The 18,751-nt window shown below is 41.0% G+C and overlaps 2 protein-coding genes across 2 annotated transcripts; both read right to left on the bottom strand.

Annotated features, from left to right (window-relative positions):
• Positions 1 to 13,359: 13,359 nt before the first annotated feature.
• LOC124665636 (probable glutathione S-transferase GSTU6) lies at positions 13,360 to 18,059 on the bottom strand. The gene is made up of 2 exons (XM_047203033.1): positions 18,050 to 18,059; positions 13,360 to 14,060 (listed from the first exon to the last, which is right to left on the bottom strand). The coding sequence occupies exons 1-2, from the start codon at positions 18,057 to 18,059 to the stop codon at positions 13,360 to 13,362; spliced, it is 711 nt and encodes a 236-aa protein (XP_047058989.1).
• On the bottom strand, positions 14,960 to 18,114 carry LOC124665635 (probable ADP-ribosylation factor GTPase-activating protein AGD11). Its single transcript, XM_047203032.1, has 9 exons — positions 18,050 to 18,114; positions 17,759 to 17,937; positions 17,133 to 17,226; positions 16,809 to 16,884; positions 16,051 to 16,211; positions 15,750 to 15,924; positions 15,544 to 15,666; positions 15,360 to 15,455; positions 14,960 to 15,250 (listed from the first exon to the last, which is right to left on the bottom strand). Exons 2-9 carry the CDS (start codon positions 17,910 to 17,912, stop codon positions 14,969 to 14,971), a joined length of 1,161 nt encoding a protein of 386 aa, XP_047058988.1. The 5' UTR covers positions 17,913 to 17,937; positions 18,050 to 18,114; the 3' UTR covers positions 14,960 to 14,968.
• Positions 18,115 to 18,751: the final 637 nt, after the last annotated feature.

Raw genomic sequence — 18,751 nt, forward strand, 5'->3', positions numbered from 1 at the left:
GCATGTTGGGTGAACAAATTACAGTTGGGCAATTGACAAATAAAGAGAGCATGACAATGCACATACATATCATGATGAGTATAGTGAGATTTAATTGGGCATTACGACAAAGTACATAGACCGCCATCCAACCGCATCTATGCCTAAAAAGTCCACCTTCAGAGTTATCATCCGAACCCCTCCAGTATTAAGTTGCAAAACAACGGACAATTGCATTAAGTATGGTGCGTAATGTAATCAACAACTACATCCTTAGACATAGCATCAATGTTTTATCCCTAGTGGCAACAAGACAACACAACCTTAGAACTTTCGTCACTCGTCCCGTGTGTCAATGCAGGCATGAACCCACTATCGAGCATAAGTACTCCCTCTTGGAGTTAAAAGCATCTACTTGGCCGAGCATCTACTAATAACGGAGAGCATGCAAGATCATAAACAACACATAAGCATAACTTTGATAATCAACATAACAAGTATTCTCTATTCATCGGATCCCAACAAACGCAACATATAGAATTACATATAGATGATCTTGATCATGATAGGCAGCTCACAAGATCCGACAATGATAGCACAATGGGGAGAAGACAACCATCTAGCTACTCGCTATGGACCCATAGTCCAGGGGTAGACTACTCACTCATCACTCCGGAGGCGACCATGGCGGTGTAGAGTCCTCCGGGAGATGATTCCCCTCTCCGGCAGGGTGCCGGAGGCGATCTCCAGGATCCCCCGAGATGGGATCGGCGGCGACGGCGTCTCGCAATGTTTTCCGTATCGTGGCTCTCGGTACCGGGGTTTCGTCACGGAGGCTATTTGTAGGCGGAAGGGCAGGTCAAGAGGCGGCACAGGGGGCCCACACCACAGGCCGGCGCGGCCAAGGGGGGGGCCGCGCCGCCCTAGGGTTTGGCGCCCCCGTGGCCCCTCTTCGTCTCTCCTTCGGACTTCGGAAGCTTCGTGAGAAAATAGGCCTCCGGGCTTTTATTTCGTCCAATTCCGAGAATATTTCTTTACTAGGATTTCTGAAACCAAAAACAGCAGAAACAAAGAATCGGCACTTCGGCATCTTGTTAATAGGTTAGTTCCGGAAAATGCACGAATATGACATAAAGTGTGCATAAAACATGTAGATAACATCAATAATGTGGCATGGAACACAAGAAATTATCGATACGTTGGAGACGTATCAGCATCCCTAAGCTTAGTTCGCTCGTCCCGAGCAGGTAAAACGATAACAAAGATAATTTCTGGAGTGACATGCCATCATAAACTTGATCATACTATTTGTAAAGCATATGTAGAGAATGCAGCGATCAAAACAATGTGTATGACATGAGTAAACAAGTGAATCATAAAGCAAAGACTTTTCATGAATAGCACTTCAAGACAAGCATCAATAAGTCTTGCATAAGAGTTAACTCATAAAGCAATAATTCAAAGTAAAGGTATTGAAGCAACACAAAAGAAGATTAAGTTTCAGCGGTTGCTTTCAACTTGTAACATGTATATCTCATGGATATTGTCAACATAGAGTAATATAATAAGTGCAATAAGCAAGTATGTAAGAATCAATGCACAGCTCACACAAGTGTTTGCTTCTTGAGGTGGAGAGAAATAGGTGAACCGACTCAACATTGAAAGTAAAAGAATGGTCCTCATAGAGGAAAAGCATCGATTGCTATATTTGTGCTAGAGCTTTGATTTTGAAAACATGAAACAATTTTGTCAACGGTAGTAATAAAGCATATGCATCATGTAAATTATATCTTATAAGTTGCAAGCCTCATGCATAGTGTACTAATAGTGCTCGCACCTTGTCCTAATTAGCTTGGACTACCCGGATTATCACCGCAATACATATGCTTTAACCAAGTATCACAAAGGGGTACCTCTATGCCGCCTCGTACAAAGGTCTAAGGAGAAAGCTCGCATTTGGATTTCTCGCTTTTGATTATTCTCAACTTAGACATCCATACCGGGACAACATAGACAACGAGATAATGGACTCCTCTTTTAATGCTTTAAGCATTCAACAACAATTAATTCTTTTCTCATTAGAGATTTGAGGATGTTTGTCCAAAACTCGAAACTTCCACCATGGAACATGGCTTTAGTTAGCGGCCCAATGTTCTTCTCTCACAATATGCATGCTCAAACCATTCAACTCGGTGTAGATCGCCCTTACTTCGGACAAGACGAACATGCATAGCAACTCACATGAAATTCAACAATGAGTTGATGGCGTTCCCAAGTAAACATGGTTATCGCACAACAAGCAACTTAATAAGAGATAAAGTGCATAATTACATATTCAATACCACAATAGTTTTTAAGCTATTTGTCCCATGAGCTATATATTGCAAAGGTGAATGATGGAATTTTAAAGGTAGCACTCAAGCAATTTACTTTGGAATGGCGGGAAAATACCATGTAGTATAGGTAGGTATGGTGGACACAAATGGCATAGTGGTTGGCTCAAGTATTTTGGATGCATGAGAAGTATTCCCTCTCGATACAAGGTTTAGGCTAGCAAGGTTGTTTGAGGCAAACACAAGGATGAACTAGTACAGCAAAACTCACATAAAAGACATATTGAAAGCATTATAATACTCTATACCGTCTTCCTTGTTGTTCAAACTCAAAACTAGAAATTATCTAGACCTTAGAGAAACCAAATATGCAAACCAAATTTTAGCATGCTCTATGTATTTCTTCATTAATGGGTGCAAAGCATATGATGCAAGAGCTTAAACATGAGCACAACAATTGCCAAGTATCACATTACCCAAAACATTTATAGCAATTACTACATGTATCATTTTCCAATTCCAACCATATAACAATTTAACGAAGGAGAAACTTCGCCATGAATACTATGAGTAGAAACCAAGGACATATTTGTCCATAAGCTACAGCGGAGTGTGTATCTCTCCCATAAAGTGAATGCTAGGATCCATTTTATTCAAACAAAACAAAAACAAAAACAAAACGACGCTCCAAGAAAAAGCACATAAGATGTGGCCGAATAAAAATGTAGTTTCAGGGGAGGAACCCGATAATTTGTTGATGAAGAAGGGGATGCCTTGGGCATCCCCAAGCTTAGACGCTTGAGTCTTCTTGATATATGCAGGGGTGAACCACCGGGTGCATCCCCAAGCTTAGAGCTTTCACTCTCCTTGATCATGTTGCATCATACTCCTCTCTTGATCCTTGAAAACTTCCTCCACACCAAACTCGAAACAACTCATTAGAGGGTTAGTGCACAATATAAATTGACATATTCAGAGGTGACACACTCATTCTTAACACTTCTGGACATTGCATAATGCTACTGGACATTAGTGGATCAAAGAAATTCATCCAACATAGCGAAAGAGGCAATGCGAAATAAAAGGCAGAATCTGTCAAAACAGAACAGTTCGTATTGACGAATTTTAAAATGGCACCAGACTTGCTCAAATGAAAATGCTCAAATTGAATGAAAGTTGCGTACATATCTGAGGATCATGCACGTAAATTGGCATAATTTTCTGAGCTTCCTGCAGGGCAGTGGGCTCAGATTCGTGACAGCAAAGAAATCTGGAACTGCGCAGTAATCCAAATCTAGTACTTACTTTTCTATCAACGGCTTAACTTGGCACAACAAAACTCAAAACTAAGATAAGGAGAGGTTGCTACAGTAGTAAACAACTTCCAAGACACAAAATAAAAACAAAGTACTGTAGGTAAAAACATGGGTTGTCTCCCATAAGCGCTTTTCTTAACGCCTTTCAGCCTAGGCGCGAAAGTGTGTATCAAGTTACATCGAGAGATGAAGCATCAACATCATAATTTGTTCTAATGATAGAATCATAAGGTACCTTCATTCTCTTTCTAGGGAAGTGTTCCATACCTTTCTTGAGAGGAAATTGATATTTTATATTTCCTTCCCTCATATCAATAATAGCACCAACAGTTCAAGAAAAGGTCTTCCCAATATAATTGGACAAGATACATTGCATTCAATATCCAAGACAACAAAATCAACGGGAACAAGATTATTGTTAACGGTAATGCGAACATTATCAACTTTACCCAAAGGTTTCTTTGTAGAATGATCAGCAAGATTAACATCCAAATAACAATTTTTCAGCGGTGGCAAGTCAAGCATATTATAAATTTTCTTCAGGCATAACGAAATACTTGCACCAAGATCACATAAAGCATTACAATCAAAATCTTTAAACTTCATCTTAATGATGGGCTCCCAACCATCTTCTAGCTTTTTAGGAATAGAGGCTTCGCGCTCTAGTTTCTCTTCTCTAGCTTTTATGAGAGCATTTGTAATATGATGCGTGAAAGCCAAATTTATAGCACTAGCATTAGGACTTTTAGCAAGTTTTTGCAAGAACTTTATAACTTCAGAGATGTGGCAATCATCAAAATTCAAACCATTATAATCTAAAGCAATGGGATCATCATCCCCAATGTTGGAAAAAATTTCAGCAGCTTTATCGCAAGCAGCTTCAGCAGCTTTAGCAGTTTCAGCAAGTTTTCGCGCTTTGCATTAGAAGTGGAAACATTGCTAACACCAATTCTTTTATTAGTATGAGTAGGAGGTGCAGCAACATGTGTAGCATTATCATTACTAGTGGTGGTAATAGTCCAAACTTTAGCTATATTTTTCTCTTTAGCTAGTTTTTCATTTTCTTCTCTATCCCACCTAGCACGCAGTTCAGCCATTAATCTTATATTCTCATTAATTCTAACTTGAATGGCATTTGCTGTAGTAACAATTTTATTTTCAATATCCCTATTGGGCATAACCTTCGATTTCAAAAGATCAACATCAGAGGCAAGACTATCAACTCTAGAAACAAGAATATCAATTTTATTGAGCTTTTCCTCAACAGATTTGTTAAAGGCAGTTTGTGTACTAATAAATTCTTTAAGCATGGCTTCAAGTCCAGGGGGTGAATTCCTATTATTGTTGTAAGAATTCCCATAAGAATTAGCATAACCGTTACCATTATTATAAGGATATGGCCTATAGTTATTACTAGAATTGTTCCGGTAAGCATTGTTGTTGAAATTATTATTTTTAATGAAGTTTACATCAACATGTTCTTCTTGTGCAACCAATGAAGCTAACGGAACATTATTAGGATCAACATTAGTCCTATCATTCACAAGCATAGACATAATAGCATCAACCTTATCACTCAAGGAAGAGGATTCCTCAACAGAATTTACCTTCTTACCTTGTGGTGCTCTTTCCGTGTGCCATTCAGTAGTAATTTATCATCATATCATCAAGAAGTTTTGTAGCCGCCCCCAATGTGATGGACATAAAGGTACCTCCAAGCAGCTGAATCCAATAAATTCCGCGAAGAAAAATTTAGTCCCGCATAGAAGGTTTGGATGATCATCCAAGTAGTCGACTCCATGGGTTGGGCAATTTTTAACCAGTAGATTTCATTCTTTCCCAAGCTTGAGCAACATGTTCAGTATCTAATTGTTTAAAATTCATTATGCTACTCCTCAAAGATATAATTTTAGCAGGGGGATAATATCTACCAATAAAAGCATCCTTGCATTTAGTCCATGAATCAATACTATTCTTAGGCAGAGATAGCAACCAATCTTTAGCTCTTCCTCTTAATGAGAAAGGGAACAATTTTAGTTTAATAATATCACCATCTACATCTTTATATTTTTGCATTTCACATAGTTCAACAAAATTATTGAGATGGGCAGCAAGCATCGTCGAACTAACACCGTAAAATTGATGGTTCATGACAAGATTCAAGTAAAGCAGTGTTTAATTTCAAAGAATTCTGCTGTAGTAGCAGGTGGAGCAATAGGTGTGCATAAGAAATCATTATTATTTGTGGTTGTGAAGTCACACAACTTAGTATTTTCAGCGTTGGCCATTTTAGCAATAGTAAATAAAGCAAACTAGATAAAGTAAATGCAAGTAAACTAATTTTTTTGTGTTTTCGATATAGCAAACAAGATAGCAAATAAAGTAAAACTAGCAACTAATTTTTTTGTATTTTGATTTAGTGCAGCAAACAAAGTAGTAAATAAAATAAAGCAAGACAAAAACAAAGTAAAGAGATTGAGAAGTGGAGACTCCCCTTGCAGCGTGTCTTGATCTCCCCGACAACGGCGCCGTAAAAAGAGCTTGATGGCGTGTATTTCACACGTTCGTTGGGCAACCCCAAGAGGAAGGTATGATGCGCACAGCAGCAAGTTTTCCCTCGAAAGAAACCAAGGTTTATCGAACCAGGAGGAGCCAAGAAGCACGTTGAAGGTTGATGGCGGCGGGATGTAGTGCGGCGCAACACCGGAGATTCCGGCGCCAACGTGGAACCCGCACAACACAACCAAGCTACTTTGCCCCAACGAAACAGCTGAGGTTGTCAATCTCACCGGCTTGCTCGTAACAAAGGATTAACCGTATTGTGTGGAAGATGATTGTTTGCAGAGAAAACAAGTAAAAACAAGTATTGCAAGAGATTGTATTTCAAGTAAAGAGAATTGGACCGGGGTCCACAGCTTCACTAGAGGTGTCTCTCCCATAAGACGAACAGCATGTTGGGTGAACAAATTACAGCTTGGGCAATTGACAAATAAAGAGAGCATGACAATGCACATACATATCATGATGAGTATAGTGAGATTTAATTGGGCATTACGACAAAGTACATAGACCGCCATCCAACCGCATCTATGCCTAAAAAGTCCACCTTCAGAGTTATCATCCGAACCCCTCCAGTATTAAGTTGCAAAACAACAGACAATTGCATTAAGTATGGTGCGTAATGTAATCAACAACTACATCCTCGGACATAGCGCCAATGTTTTATCCCTAGTGGCAACAAGACAACACAACCTTAGGGGTTTCGTCACTCCCCGGTGTCAATGCAGGCATGAACCCACTATCGAGCATAAGTACTCCCTCTTGGAGTTAAAAGCATCTACTTGGCCGGAGCATCTACTAATAACGGAGAGCATGCAAGATCATAAACAACACATAAGCATAACTTTGATAATCAACATAACAAGTATTCTCTATTCATCGGATCCCAACAAACGCAACATATAGAATTACATATAGATGATCTTGATCATGATAGGCAGCTCACAAGATCCGACAATGATAGCACAATGGGGAGAAGACAACCATCTAGCTACTGCTATGGACCCATAGTCCAGGGGTAGACTACTCACTCATCACTCCGGAGGCGACCATGGCGGTGTAGAGTCCTCCGGGAGATGATTCCCCTCTCCGGCAGGTGCCGGAGGCGATCTCCGAGATCCCCCGAGATGGGATCGGCGGCGACGGCGTCTCGCAATGTTTTCCGTATCGTGGCTCTCGGTACCGGGGGTTTCGTCACGGAGGCTATTTGTAGGCGGAAGGGCAGGTCAAGAGGCGGCACAGGGGGCCCACACCACAGGCCGGCGCGGCCAAGGGGGGCCGCGCCGCCCTAGGGTTTGGCGCCCCGTGGCCCCTCTTCGTCTCTCCTTCGGACTTCCGGAAGCTTCGTGAGAAAATAGGCCTCCGGGCTTTTATTTCGTCCAATTCCGAGAATATTTCTTTACTAGGATTTCTGAAACCAAAAACAGCAGTAAAACAAAGAATCGGCACTTCGGCATCTTGTTAATAGGTTAGTTCCAGAAAATGCACGAATATGACATAAAGTGTGCATAAAACATGTAGATAACATCAATAATGTGGCATGGAACACAAGAAATTATCGATACGTTGGAGACGTATCAGAACCAATGCAGGATCCTGGTTGCCAATTTTATTGTCCACGCCACTATCAGCGCCGCGTTAGTGTCGTTACGCTCCTTAATTTTTGTATGCTACTACATGGGAATAAAAAACGCTTAGGCATCTTCTGAGGAATATTGTAGGATGGGCTTACATAATTTTTAAAAAGTTTAACATTTAAAATTTAAGTTTTTAAGAATAGTCATTAACATGCCTAATACAAAATCAAATCATTATATACATCATGAAATGTATTTTTATATGATATATGTATAATATCATATTTGTTGATAGATTTTCGCAAAGTTTGATTAAACTTTATTTAGATTGACTTTTTATTTGAAAAAAAAATTATTTACGAAATGGAGGTAGTAGATCGGGAAACATCAAATGGAGGCCGAGCTACATGTAGCCCTTTATTTGCAAACACTTAGAATTAATGTTTTAAAGTTTAAAAAATCCGAATAAAAATTCTACATATAGCAAATGGTGTATTACAATTGTGTAAAATCTCAATACAAACTACTTTATATATCTAGGATACACAAAAAAAAACAAATTCTAACAAATTTTATACTCCGTAGTGAATAGTGCATATTTTAAGACTAACATTTGGCAGATTTCATCAATTTCGTGTAGCTTAGAATACAAATTAATTTACATTGAGATTTTGCACCATTGTACCATATATTATTGGCTACCTCTAGAATTTTATTTCAAACTTTTATAAAAAATTAAAATATAAATTTTAAATGTTTAAAAATAAAGAGCTACATGTAGCTTAGTGGACCGTGGAGCTCGGGCAGAGACTAAGACTACCCACAATGGGAGTATCATAGGTAGTATCATGTATTCCATGCATGCAAAATATTGATGTGGCAGTGCAATTAAGGATGAGAGAGAGGGTACTAGTATCATAGGTAGATACTGTATCATAGCACATACTACTAGAATAATTAATGTCAAGTAAATCTTGTACATATATTTGCATTGAGATTCTACAAAACAATTAATATATAAAGACTATAATACTAGTATATGATATCATGCATTGTGGAGATAGTAACATGTAGTAGTATCATACGCATAATACTTCTATATGATACTATGCATTGTGACTAGTCTAAAGGCACCCAGCTAGCTTAGTGAAGATCCATTTATCTACTAGTATAAACTAATCTTCACGCTCTGCCAAAATTTCAGTGGGGTTTCTCGGGGTCGCCTGGAGTTGACTCCGGGAAAAGCCCGAGTTGAACCTGGGTGCACGTGAATCCAGGTTGGAAATGCATTTTCGAAATGTGAAAAAATTCTGAAATAAAAATATCGGGGTACGTATGCATGTTTCGTGTGTGCGTAGAAAGTTTTCGCGAAGAAACCACTTTTTTATTTCAGAATCTAAAAAAGACAAAATACGTCATATATATACTGCTATATAGCCCTGCAAAATTTCATTTTTTTGCCGATGCAAAATAAAATGTTTTTTCAGAACGAAACTCATGTCCAGGGCACGTATTTGAGATCATCTTTGCAATCATTTTGTGTTTCGATTTTTGAAACATGTTTTAACATCACAAACCCACTTTTGAAAAAGGTCAAAAGTGGGTTCACATACACCCAAGTTCACAAAAGCCGGTCTCTTGACTCCGCCACTACTTATGCACATAGCATTCCCAGACTAGTTCTACTCATTTTCTGTTCCTTTACTTTCCCTTCTCTGCGAATCAAAAGGAGGCCTTAAATTTGCAGTACTTACTCAAGTTCTATAATTTGAAGTATGAAAATAAAATCGATAAAGTTACATCGTCTATGCAAATCAATCGTAGATCGCTATCTTTTCAAAGGGAAATTGTTTTTTAGAAAACCCATACATTTTGATATGAAATACTCGAGATTATATGTACATAGCCTATTCTACTTTTTCATCTTAAATCTAGAAAAAAATCAGGCCTAGTGTGATGTGGACATTTTGCATTTTTATTTCGAAACGAACACATGCCCTGGCTTTCAATACAAACCTTTTATACCACAAAGTGTGAGTAAATTATATAATCATAAATAAAAGGTAAAAAATGAATTTGCACAATCCAAGTGTTATTTCCAGCTACACAATAGCACATAAGGGTAAGTAGTATGAAATTTTTGTATGAAAAATAAATTTGTCCTTGCAAAATACTGCATTTTGACATTCTATATGGATGGCAGAATTTTGCGCCATTACAATATACAAATCAAAGATCAAAGATCATCGACCAGAGGGTGGAATATGTGGTTGTAACTTTAATATTTTGTGTTGATTTAAAATGTGGAATATAAAGGTTCTCTAAAAAGGCAACTAGGTGGTATAATCCTATACGGAAAAAAGGTAAACAAGTTAAGCAAGTTAGATAAGTAGAGCGAGCACAATAAAGACAAAGAAACCAACAAGCAAGGGGCAGAGATGCTAAGGCGATGTACCGCGAAGTTCAAGCATACCTGGGCTATCTTAGCAGTGACAAGCCCATCACCGAGCAACCGGACCAAACTCCTTCACAACATACCCTATTAATCGGGTGAATCCTATACACCGACCTGATCGGTGCTTACTGATACGTCTCCGACGTATCGATAATTTCTTATGTTCCATGCCATATTATTGATGATATCTACATGTTTTATGCATACTTTATGTCATATTTATGCATTTTCCGGCACTAACCTATTAATGAGATGCCGAAGAGCCAGTTGCTGTTTTTGGTTTCAGAAATCCTACAAAGGAAATATTCTCGGAATTGGACGAAATCAACGCCCAGGGTCCTATTTTTGCACGAAGCTTCCAGAAGACCGAGGGGGAAAGGAAGTGGGGCCACGAGGCGCCGCCACAACAGGGCGGCGCGGCCCAGGTCTTGGCCGCGCGGCCCTGGTGTGCGGGGCCCTCGTGTGGCCCCCCGTGTTGCCCTTCCGCCTACTTAAAGCCTTCATCGCGAAACCCCCAGTACCGAGAGCCACGATACGGAAAACCTTACTGAGACGTCGCCGCCGCCAATCCCATCTCGGGGGATTCTGGAGATCGCCTCCGGCACCCTGCCGGAGAGGGGAATCATCTCCCGGAGGACTCTTCACCGCCATGGTCGCCTCCGGAGTGATGAGTGAGTAGTTCACCCCTGGACTATGGGTCCATAGCAGTAGCTAGATGGTTGTCTTCTCCTCATGTGCTTCATTGTCGGATCTTGTGAGCTGCCTAACATGATCAAGATCATCTATCTGTAATTCTATATGTTGTGTTTGTCGGCATCCGATGGATAGAGAATACTATGTTATGTTGATTATCAATCTATTACCTATGTGTTGTTTATGATCTTGCATGCTCTCCGTTATTAGTAGAGGCTCTAGCCAAGTTTTTACTCTTAACTCCAAGAGGGAGTATTTATGCTCGATAGTGGGTTCATGCCTCCATTAAATGCGGGACGAGTGATGGAAAGTTCTAAGGTTGTGGATGTGCTTGTTGCCACTAGGGATAAAACATTGATGCTATGTCCGAGGATGTAGTTATTGATTACATTACGCACCATAGTTAATGCAATTGTCCGTTGTTTGCAACTTAATACTGGAAGGGGTTCGGATGATAACCCGAAGGTGGACTTTTTAGGCATAGATGCATGTTTGGATAGCGGTCTATGTACTTTGTCGTAATGCCCAATTAACTCTCACAATACTTATCATATCATGTATGTGCATTGTTATGCCCTCTCTATTTGTCAATTGCCCGACTGTAATTTGTTCACCCAACATGCTATTTATCTTATGGGAGAGACACCTCTAGTGAACTGTGGACCCCGGTCCTATTATTTACATCGCATACAATCTACTGCAATACTTGTTCTCATCGTTTTACGCAAACAATCATCTTCCACACAATACGGTTAATCCTTTGTTACAACAAGCCGGTGAGACTGACAACCTCACTGTTTCGTTGGGGCAAAGTACTTTGGTTGTGTTGTGCAGGTTCCACGCTGGCGCCGGAATCCCTGGTGTTGCGCCGCCATCAACCTTTAACGTGCTTCTTGGCTCCTCCTGGTTCAATAAACCTTGGTTTCTTTCTGAGGGAAAACTTGCTACTGTGCGCATCATACCTTCCTCTTGGGGTTCCCAATGGACGTGTGCTGTACACGCCATCACTTACCAAGCACCCCACACCCTGGTTGGGCATAGGGTTTCATTTTATTTTTGTTTTCTTTCTTTTTTGTTTGTTTTATGTTTTCTTTTCTTTTCTGTTTCTTTTTCTTTTCAAATTCGGAGAAAAATATTTTTTACTTTTTTAAAAATATTCAAATTTATATTTTTTCAAATTTGAAAATTGTTTAAATTTAAAAATTGTTCAAATTTGAAAATTTAAAAATTGTTCGAATTTGAAAAATGTTTAAACTTAAAAATTGTTCAGATTAGAAAATTGTTCAAACTTAAAATTGTTTAAATTTAAAATTTGTTCAAATTTGAAAATTGTTCAAATTAAAAAAAATAATAAAATTGTCAAATCAGAATTGCTCGATTTTAAAATTTAAAAGTATTCAGATTTTGATAATTTTCAATTTTCAAAATATTCAAATTGTAAAAAATTAATAGAAACGAAAAGAAACGAAAAAAGAAAAACGTTTACCTGATTCTGTTGGGTCGGGCCCAGCAAGCCACGTCGGACCAGCGAAACTGAAAAACATCCGGTCAGGATCGTGGGCCGGGCCCAACAACGGCCGGGAGTTTGCGGCTCCTCACTCACCACCGACCAGGTCGGTGTAAAACACCCCCCTATTAATCGTCCGTTACGGAGGAATGTGCCCCGCTTGCTAACGGAACAATATGGGCCACGGCCTGTTTAGCATACGTACTGTTTTTGTTCGTTTTTTCTTTGGATTTCTTTGGTTTTTTTTCCTTTTGCGTGTTTTTTTATTTTTCTGTTTCTTCTTTTTTTATTACAAAATCTGAACATCTGTGAATTTTGAACCATTGTTTCAAAAAAAATCTAAACAGTTCTTAAATTTAAACATTTTTAAAAAAAATATATTTTTCAAATTTCAAGATGTTTTGCTGGACATTTTAATTTTTTTAGTTATTTTTAATTTTGAATTTTTACAAATGTGAACCATTTTTTATGAATATTTTTCAAATCTAAACATTTTTTAATTTGAAAATTTTTTTTGACAAAAAAACCTGGAAATTTTGAAATAAAAAACGAATAATTGGAAAAAAGAGAAAAACTAGGAGAAGAATGCATCAAAGAGGCGCGAGGACGAGGGATGCCTGCGTGCCTGAGATAGGGTCTATATACCCTCTCCTTCTCTAACACTGGATCCAAGAATTCTGAAGAAATAGTACTCCTTCAGTCTAAAATAGGTGTCTGAACTTTATCAAGATACTAATGTATCTTGATACGACACATATTTTTAGAGTAGGTGTAGAAAATCGTCCGAGACGAAAACAATTTTCAGCCATCTGAAAATTAGCAAATGTGGAATACAGAAGCAGCACGAGGTACACGACGAGCACACAAGTTTTGAAACGAGACGCGCATCAGGGGAGGTGCGTAACGTCGCATTTTGATTGCCGGTATATCTATGGATGGATCAGGTGCTTGCAGCCGCGGCGGCAAGCCGTGCCTGCAACGCCCTGGAGTACTCGACCAGCGCGTCGACGTCCTGGAAGACTGCCTTGGCGGCGTCGAGCTCGCCGAAGCGCTCCATCCAGGCCGCCAGCAGCGGCGCCTCGCTGGCGTCGAAGAACCTGTCGCCGGAGAGCTTCTCGGTGGCGCGCACCCACGGCACTATACCACCAAGCAGGACATCAACATAGCCGGCACGCTCTCCTCCAAAGAACCCATTGCCACCAGAGCACTCCCTGAGGCCTTCCTCCAGCGTACCCACCGCCGCCACTGTCTGCCTCTTCCACTCCGCCCTCTCCTCGTCCGTCCCCGCCCTGAGCACCATCCCCCACGGCGCCAGCAGCTTGTCCTCGACGAACGCGGCCCAAAAGCGGGCCACGGCGCGCTCGTAGGGGTCGGCGTGGAGGAGGCGCGGGCCGACGCCGGGGAAGGCCTCGTCGAGGTACTGCATGATGATCTGCGACTCGCAGACGGGCCTGCCGTTGTGGATGAGCACGGGCACCGCCTTGTGCACCGGGTTGGAGCGGAGGAGGAGGTCGCTCTTGTCGGCGAGGTCCTCCTCGGCGTACGAGTAGTGGACGCCCTTGAGGTGCAGCGCCAGCTTCACCCTCGCCACGTACGGGCTCGCCCACGACCCCAGCAGCTTCAGCTCCTCGTCGCCTCCTCCTCAGCAACACTGGGGAGATACTAAATATTTTTTGCATCACTAGATTGTAACATTGGAACGTTCCATGGATGCTTCGGCCGGTCTCCAAGTGGATGTATCCAAACCTGGCAACAGAAGTGGATACAATAATCCGAGGAAGCTTCCAAGGTCTAAATAAGAGCTTGATCAAATATAATGCACTGTCACTTGCTACATAGTGAGATGTTAGTTATTTACCGATGGCGCAGAGTCCTCTGCATGTGTGACAACCTCGACTTTTGACTGGGTTTGTTGCTTTGCTGTACAAGTGTATGAAAGATACTCAGAAATGAGGAGGGCATTGCTCAACTTACGTTGCTGTTCCATTATCACTATGATAGTGGAACCCTGCCCCTACTTTGGGAGCCATATGAGGAAAAAAAATGAACGACGAGAAACAGGAGAAAAACAGCAGGAACAAAAACAGATGATAGATGAGTAGCACTCTATTTAACAACCCAACAACGGGCATATCGTTGCAAGTCTGAACATTTTGCAAGGGTAAATACAAGTTGCCCTCGCAAAAACTGTATTTTTGAACTTCTGTGCTGACTGAACCCACAGAAAGTATTCCTAAGAACTTTTGTGTCATAAACAGAAGCACAGGATGGCAGAAAGATCTTGAGTGAACAGAGAGTTGCAATAATAATCACAGTTATGCTAGAATGATCTCCATTTTACTCAGCGAATTGCAAGCCACATTATGTAATTCCTTCTAACTTTACACAAGTATATATGTTTTACAGGAAAGCCTCGAATGTGCGATTAGATTCTAGGTACTCACATTAACCACACAAGCAAGTCTCATAGTGTTTGCACAGAAATTGTTCTGTGTGACCATGTTGACAACAGAACACTAGAGCCCGAGAGAATTCCGAGCGGAACACAGCTATTGCGTGAGTGGGACGCACTCGAGCTCCATCTCGAGGTGGCCACGCTCGACGTTCTGAAGCCTGACGGTCACCTCCTGCTTAACCTTGTTGTCGATGACGGAGATGGGACTGTCTCTCGGGATCCAGATGCCGTCTTTCGCAAGCAATTTGTTGAGCTCAGTGGTGTCTGTGACAGACTTGGTCTCATAGGCTCTGGCTGCAGCAACCAGTGGCTGAATGTTGATCTCAGCCTCACCCATTCGGTCGTCCGTGGTAAACGTGTCCTTGTCATAGACTTGCTGCCAGGAGATTTGAAGCCAAATGTTACCCCAGAGTAAAAACTTAAAACCTGCCACTGCAACATTTTGTTGGTTGTGTTCAATGTCCCTATGAATAAAACATATTTACCAATTTAAGCGGCGGAATGGGATCAGGTATCGATAGCAGCAGTCTTTCATTCCATACAGGATTCAGGCTGCTCTTTATCACCTTCGTTTTCATCGACTACAAGGGTGAAAAGGTGAGCTGGAGCATCACAAACCAAGGAACTTCACACAACTAAGTTACAGTGCTGATGAATGGAGTTTCTCACCTGGTGTCCTAGGTTAAGAATAACATAAGGGTCGCTTGACATGACATCACGGACAGCTAGATTTGTGCCTCTCAAGATATTGACCTTAATTAATCCAACGAACTCTACCATACCCACCTCCACCTAACACATGGTAAGTTCAAATGAGATAATATATTCAAGTCTGGGTATAAAGTGAACTGTGGATTTGGGATGAGTGATCATACAGCTTTCTTTACTGGTTTGTGATCTTCTTTTCTCCTCCAGCTGTTCCTGAAAGCATGGCCTAAACCATATCGATTTGAGCTACTCTGCTGCTGCTGGTAATGATGTTTGCCATTTTGTGATACGCAGGAAAGCTGTTGTTGGTTAGACAAAAATTGTTGAAACTCATATTTTCGCCTGCACATATGTAAATAAGGAGAAATATCATTCTTTGGTACAGCTGCGCTCGGCAAATATGAAAGAATCCAGTTATGCTAGTGGAACGTATCTGAACGAATGAGAACTTGCTAACTTAATGTGTACCTTATAAAATCATTCCGGTCATCCGCTGAGCAATCTTGCCTTGGCTTTGTGTAATTTCCAAGAAATGCCTCATATGTAGTGTTTACTGCACCATTTCCACCCGAGTCGATCAAAAAATCAACTTGGTCATCTGTCCATTCATCTAGCTTCACCGAGACCACCTGAAATAAACAATTTTCTACTGAAACACCAGAAACGGGTAACTGAACCATCATGGGTTACATCTGCACTTGCAAAGTGACATTGACCTCACTTATCGTGTGTATTTCATGGAAAAATATTGTATACTAGGAATATAGCAAAGGTATTGCATCAAGGAATGGAAAATAATATTTGGGAATGTCAATTTTACATGTGCCTCGTATCTAATTGTGTTTGTCAAAGACGCTTGGTTCTAAAAAAAAATCCTAATACATGGGTGTGGCTGTTTGCACCTGTTCCTCAATTTAGAAAAAACTGCACAACCTAGAAAAGTATAGCAGGAGCTTGAAATATATGCTTTACCATCTAATATCTGACAACCTTGAACGCATTGTTCCACAGACTGGGATAGTAGCAATCACTAGGAGGATCAAAATATCAAGTAGTCCCCACAGGTTCTAAAGTAAGTCTCACGGTTACACTGCCTAGTTTCAAAGGGGCTACCTAATGAAAGCTCTCTTATGGCTGAATAAAGAATCATTCACAGTAAGAAATTAAGCATAAAATGAAATGACGCTGACTACAGATAGCTAGCAACTGAGGTATATAGTGTCTACCTTGGAAATGTGCACCCCGAGGCTTCTATGAGCCCCAGAACACTTGATACAAATGAATGCACCAAATGTTAATGATCTGCGAACACCACAGCATCGGAAGATTGAGTATTGTGAAGCACTGAGTCTCAAATCAAAAGTGTTATCTCATAAGAATAAAGAAATATACATAGGGCTTTAACTTCACTTTCATCCAAGCACAGGTGATCTTAAACAATTGAAAATCAGTTCCACACTCGATGTTTCTCTAAAATGCACAATGATTTGTATATACTGCCTTTTCTTAATAAAAAAACAGAAACATCTTATTGGCTCAAGGATACTTACACCCATTTGGGATCTGGAGCACCACAGTCGGCACAACATCTGTTTGCTGCTTGGCTTAGAAGGCGATCTAATCTCTCCGTCGTAGCAACTGAGCCTGGCAGCAATGATGGAAGTGAATTGGCTCAGTGCAGGGAACAGCGGATGTATATGCAGCAACATCAATATAATTTTTTATACAGTGCATAATGGGATTTAGCTTCATCTATGTAGAGATAGGCTAAGTTGTTTTAGGGGAGTGACAGGACACATCATGTTCAATATGGCGCTTGGAACTAATAGGCGCAATGCAGTTAGTAATAAAATTTAAACGGCAGATTACTCATGATTTGCAGCTCGTGTTTATTTATTAGATCTCGTGGCTATTGTCCAACGGGTGGTTATCCAAAACATCAAGGTAAATTGATACCCCTACATTGTAAATAAAATGGCTGCATTTCCATGAAAATGGCTAGCCACAATATAAGATGCAGATAAATAACGCAAATCTCACAGCTCTGAATTGCATAACTAACTGGGTTGCAATTGCCACAACAATTTTTACCTACATTCTCCCGCAACAGAACGCAAATTTACATACTACATTTGTGGTCTGCAATAACGTGATTGCAAAGGGAACAAGGGCAAACCTGGTTGATTATTGGCTTGGTCGCTGGTGCCCATCTTGGCACCCGGTTGATTGGCTTGATCGCTGGTGCCCATCTTTGAACCCGGCTGGCTGGCTTGGTCGCCGCCGGTGCCCACCTTGGCGCCTGGCTGGCTGGCTTGGTCGCTGGCGCCCATCTTCGTTGGCGCTCCACACGCTTTCCTTCACGAAACGAATAACAGGACCGCAGGTTAGGTCATCTACGCAGAGGCGGAGAAGAAATGCGGGAGGTTGTTGCACCAATCAACCAAATCACGGCCAGATTGCCACCTACCTCCGGCCATGGGACGGCTTCTGGTTGTCGGCAAACTGGTGCGCGGGAGGATTGTGCTGCCCCTCCATCCCCGTCCCCTTCCTCTCCCCCACGTCTCGCCGCCGCTCTTATCCTCCCCCTGCTACGCTACACCATCCTCCTCGCCGCGGAGACGAGAATCAGAGAATGTGGCCGCCCATCACCGCGATAGTTAATTCAATCGGGATCTGGCGGGATCGCCGTGCGTGCGTGCGTGCTCCAGACGGAGCGATTAGAAAATTGGAAGTCGCCGGCCGGCGGCGATCTGCCGTCGAGGCAATAGCTGGGTCAGCCTCGTTTTTTTCCCTGTTTGTTTTCGTGTTGAATGGGCGGAAGTATTTATTTTGGTTATTATTAGGGAGTGGTTGTGCCTGTGGTTTCCGGCTGGGCTGTAGGCAAAAAACAGTCTTTGCCCTCCTCTCGCCCTTCCAAAGTATACAAATACAAAAACAAAAAAAGTTGAGAATTTCCTCCATGTAACAAATATGTTTCCCACTTTTTGTAAAAAACAAATGTGATTTCCAAAGTTCTGAAATATAAGTGCAACTTAATACAGCTAAACTAGCATCTAAATTTATAATTCGAGAAAAATACATCGGGAAGGGACGGTATGCACTTCAAATTTATCTTTTTTTTGAGTCGTAATATTTGTCCTACTAGAAGGGTAATTAATTGTGTTGCGTT

This window comes from Lolium rigidum, chromosome 6 (assembly GCF_022539505.1).
Source record: "Lolium rigidum isolate FL_2022 chromosome 6, APGP_CSIRO_Lrig_0.1, whole genome shotgun sequence".
In the NCBI taxonomy this organism is placed as follows: domain Eukaryota; kingdom Viridiplantae; phylum Streptophyta; class Magnoliopsida; order Poales; family Poaceae; genus Lolium; species Lolium rigidum.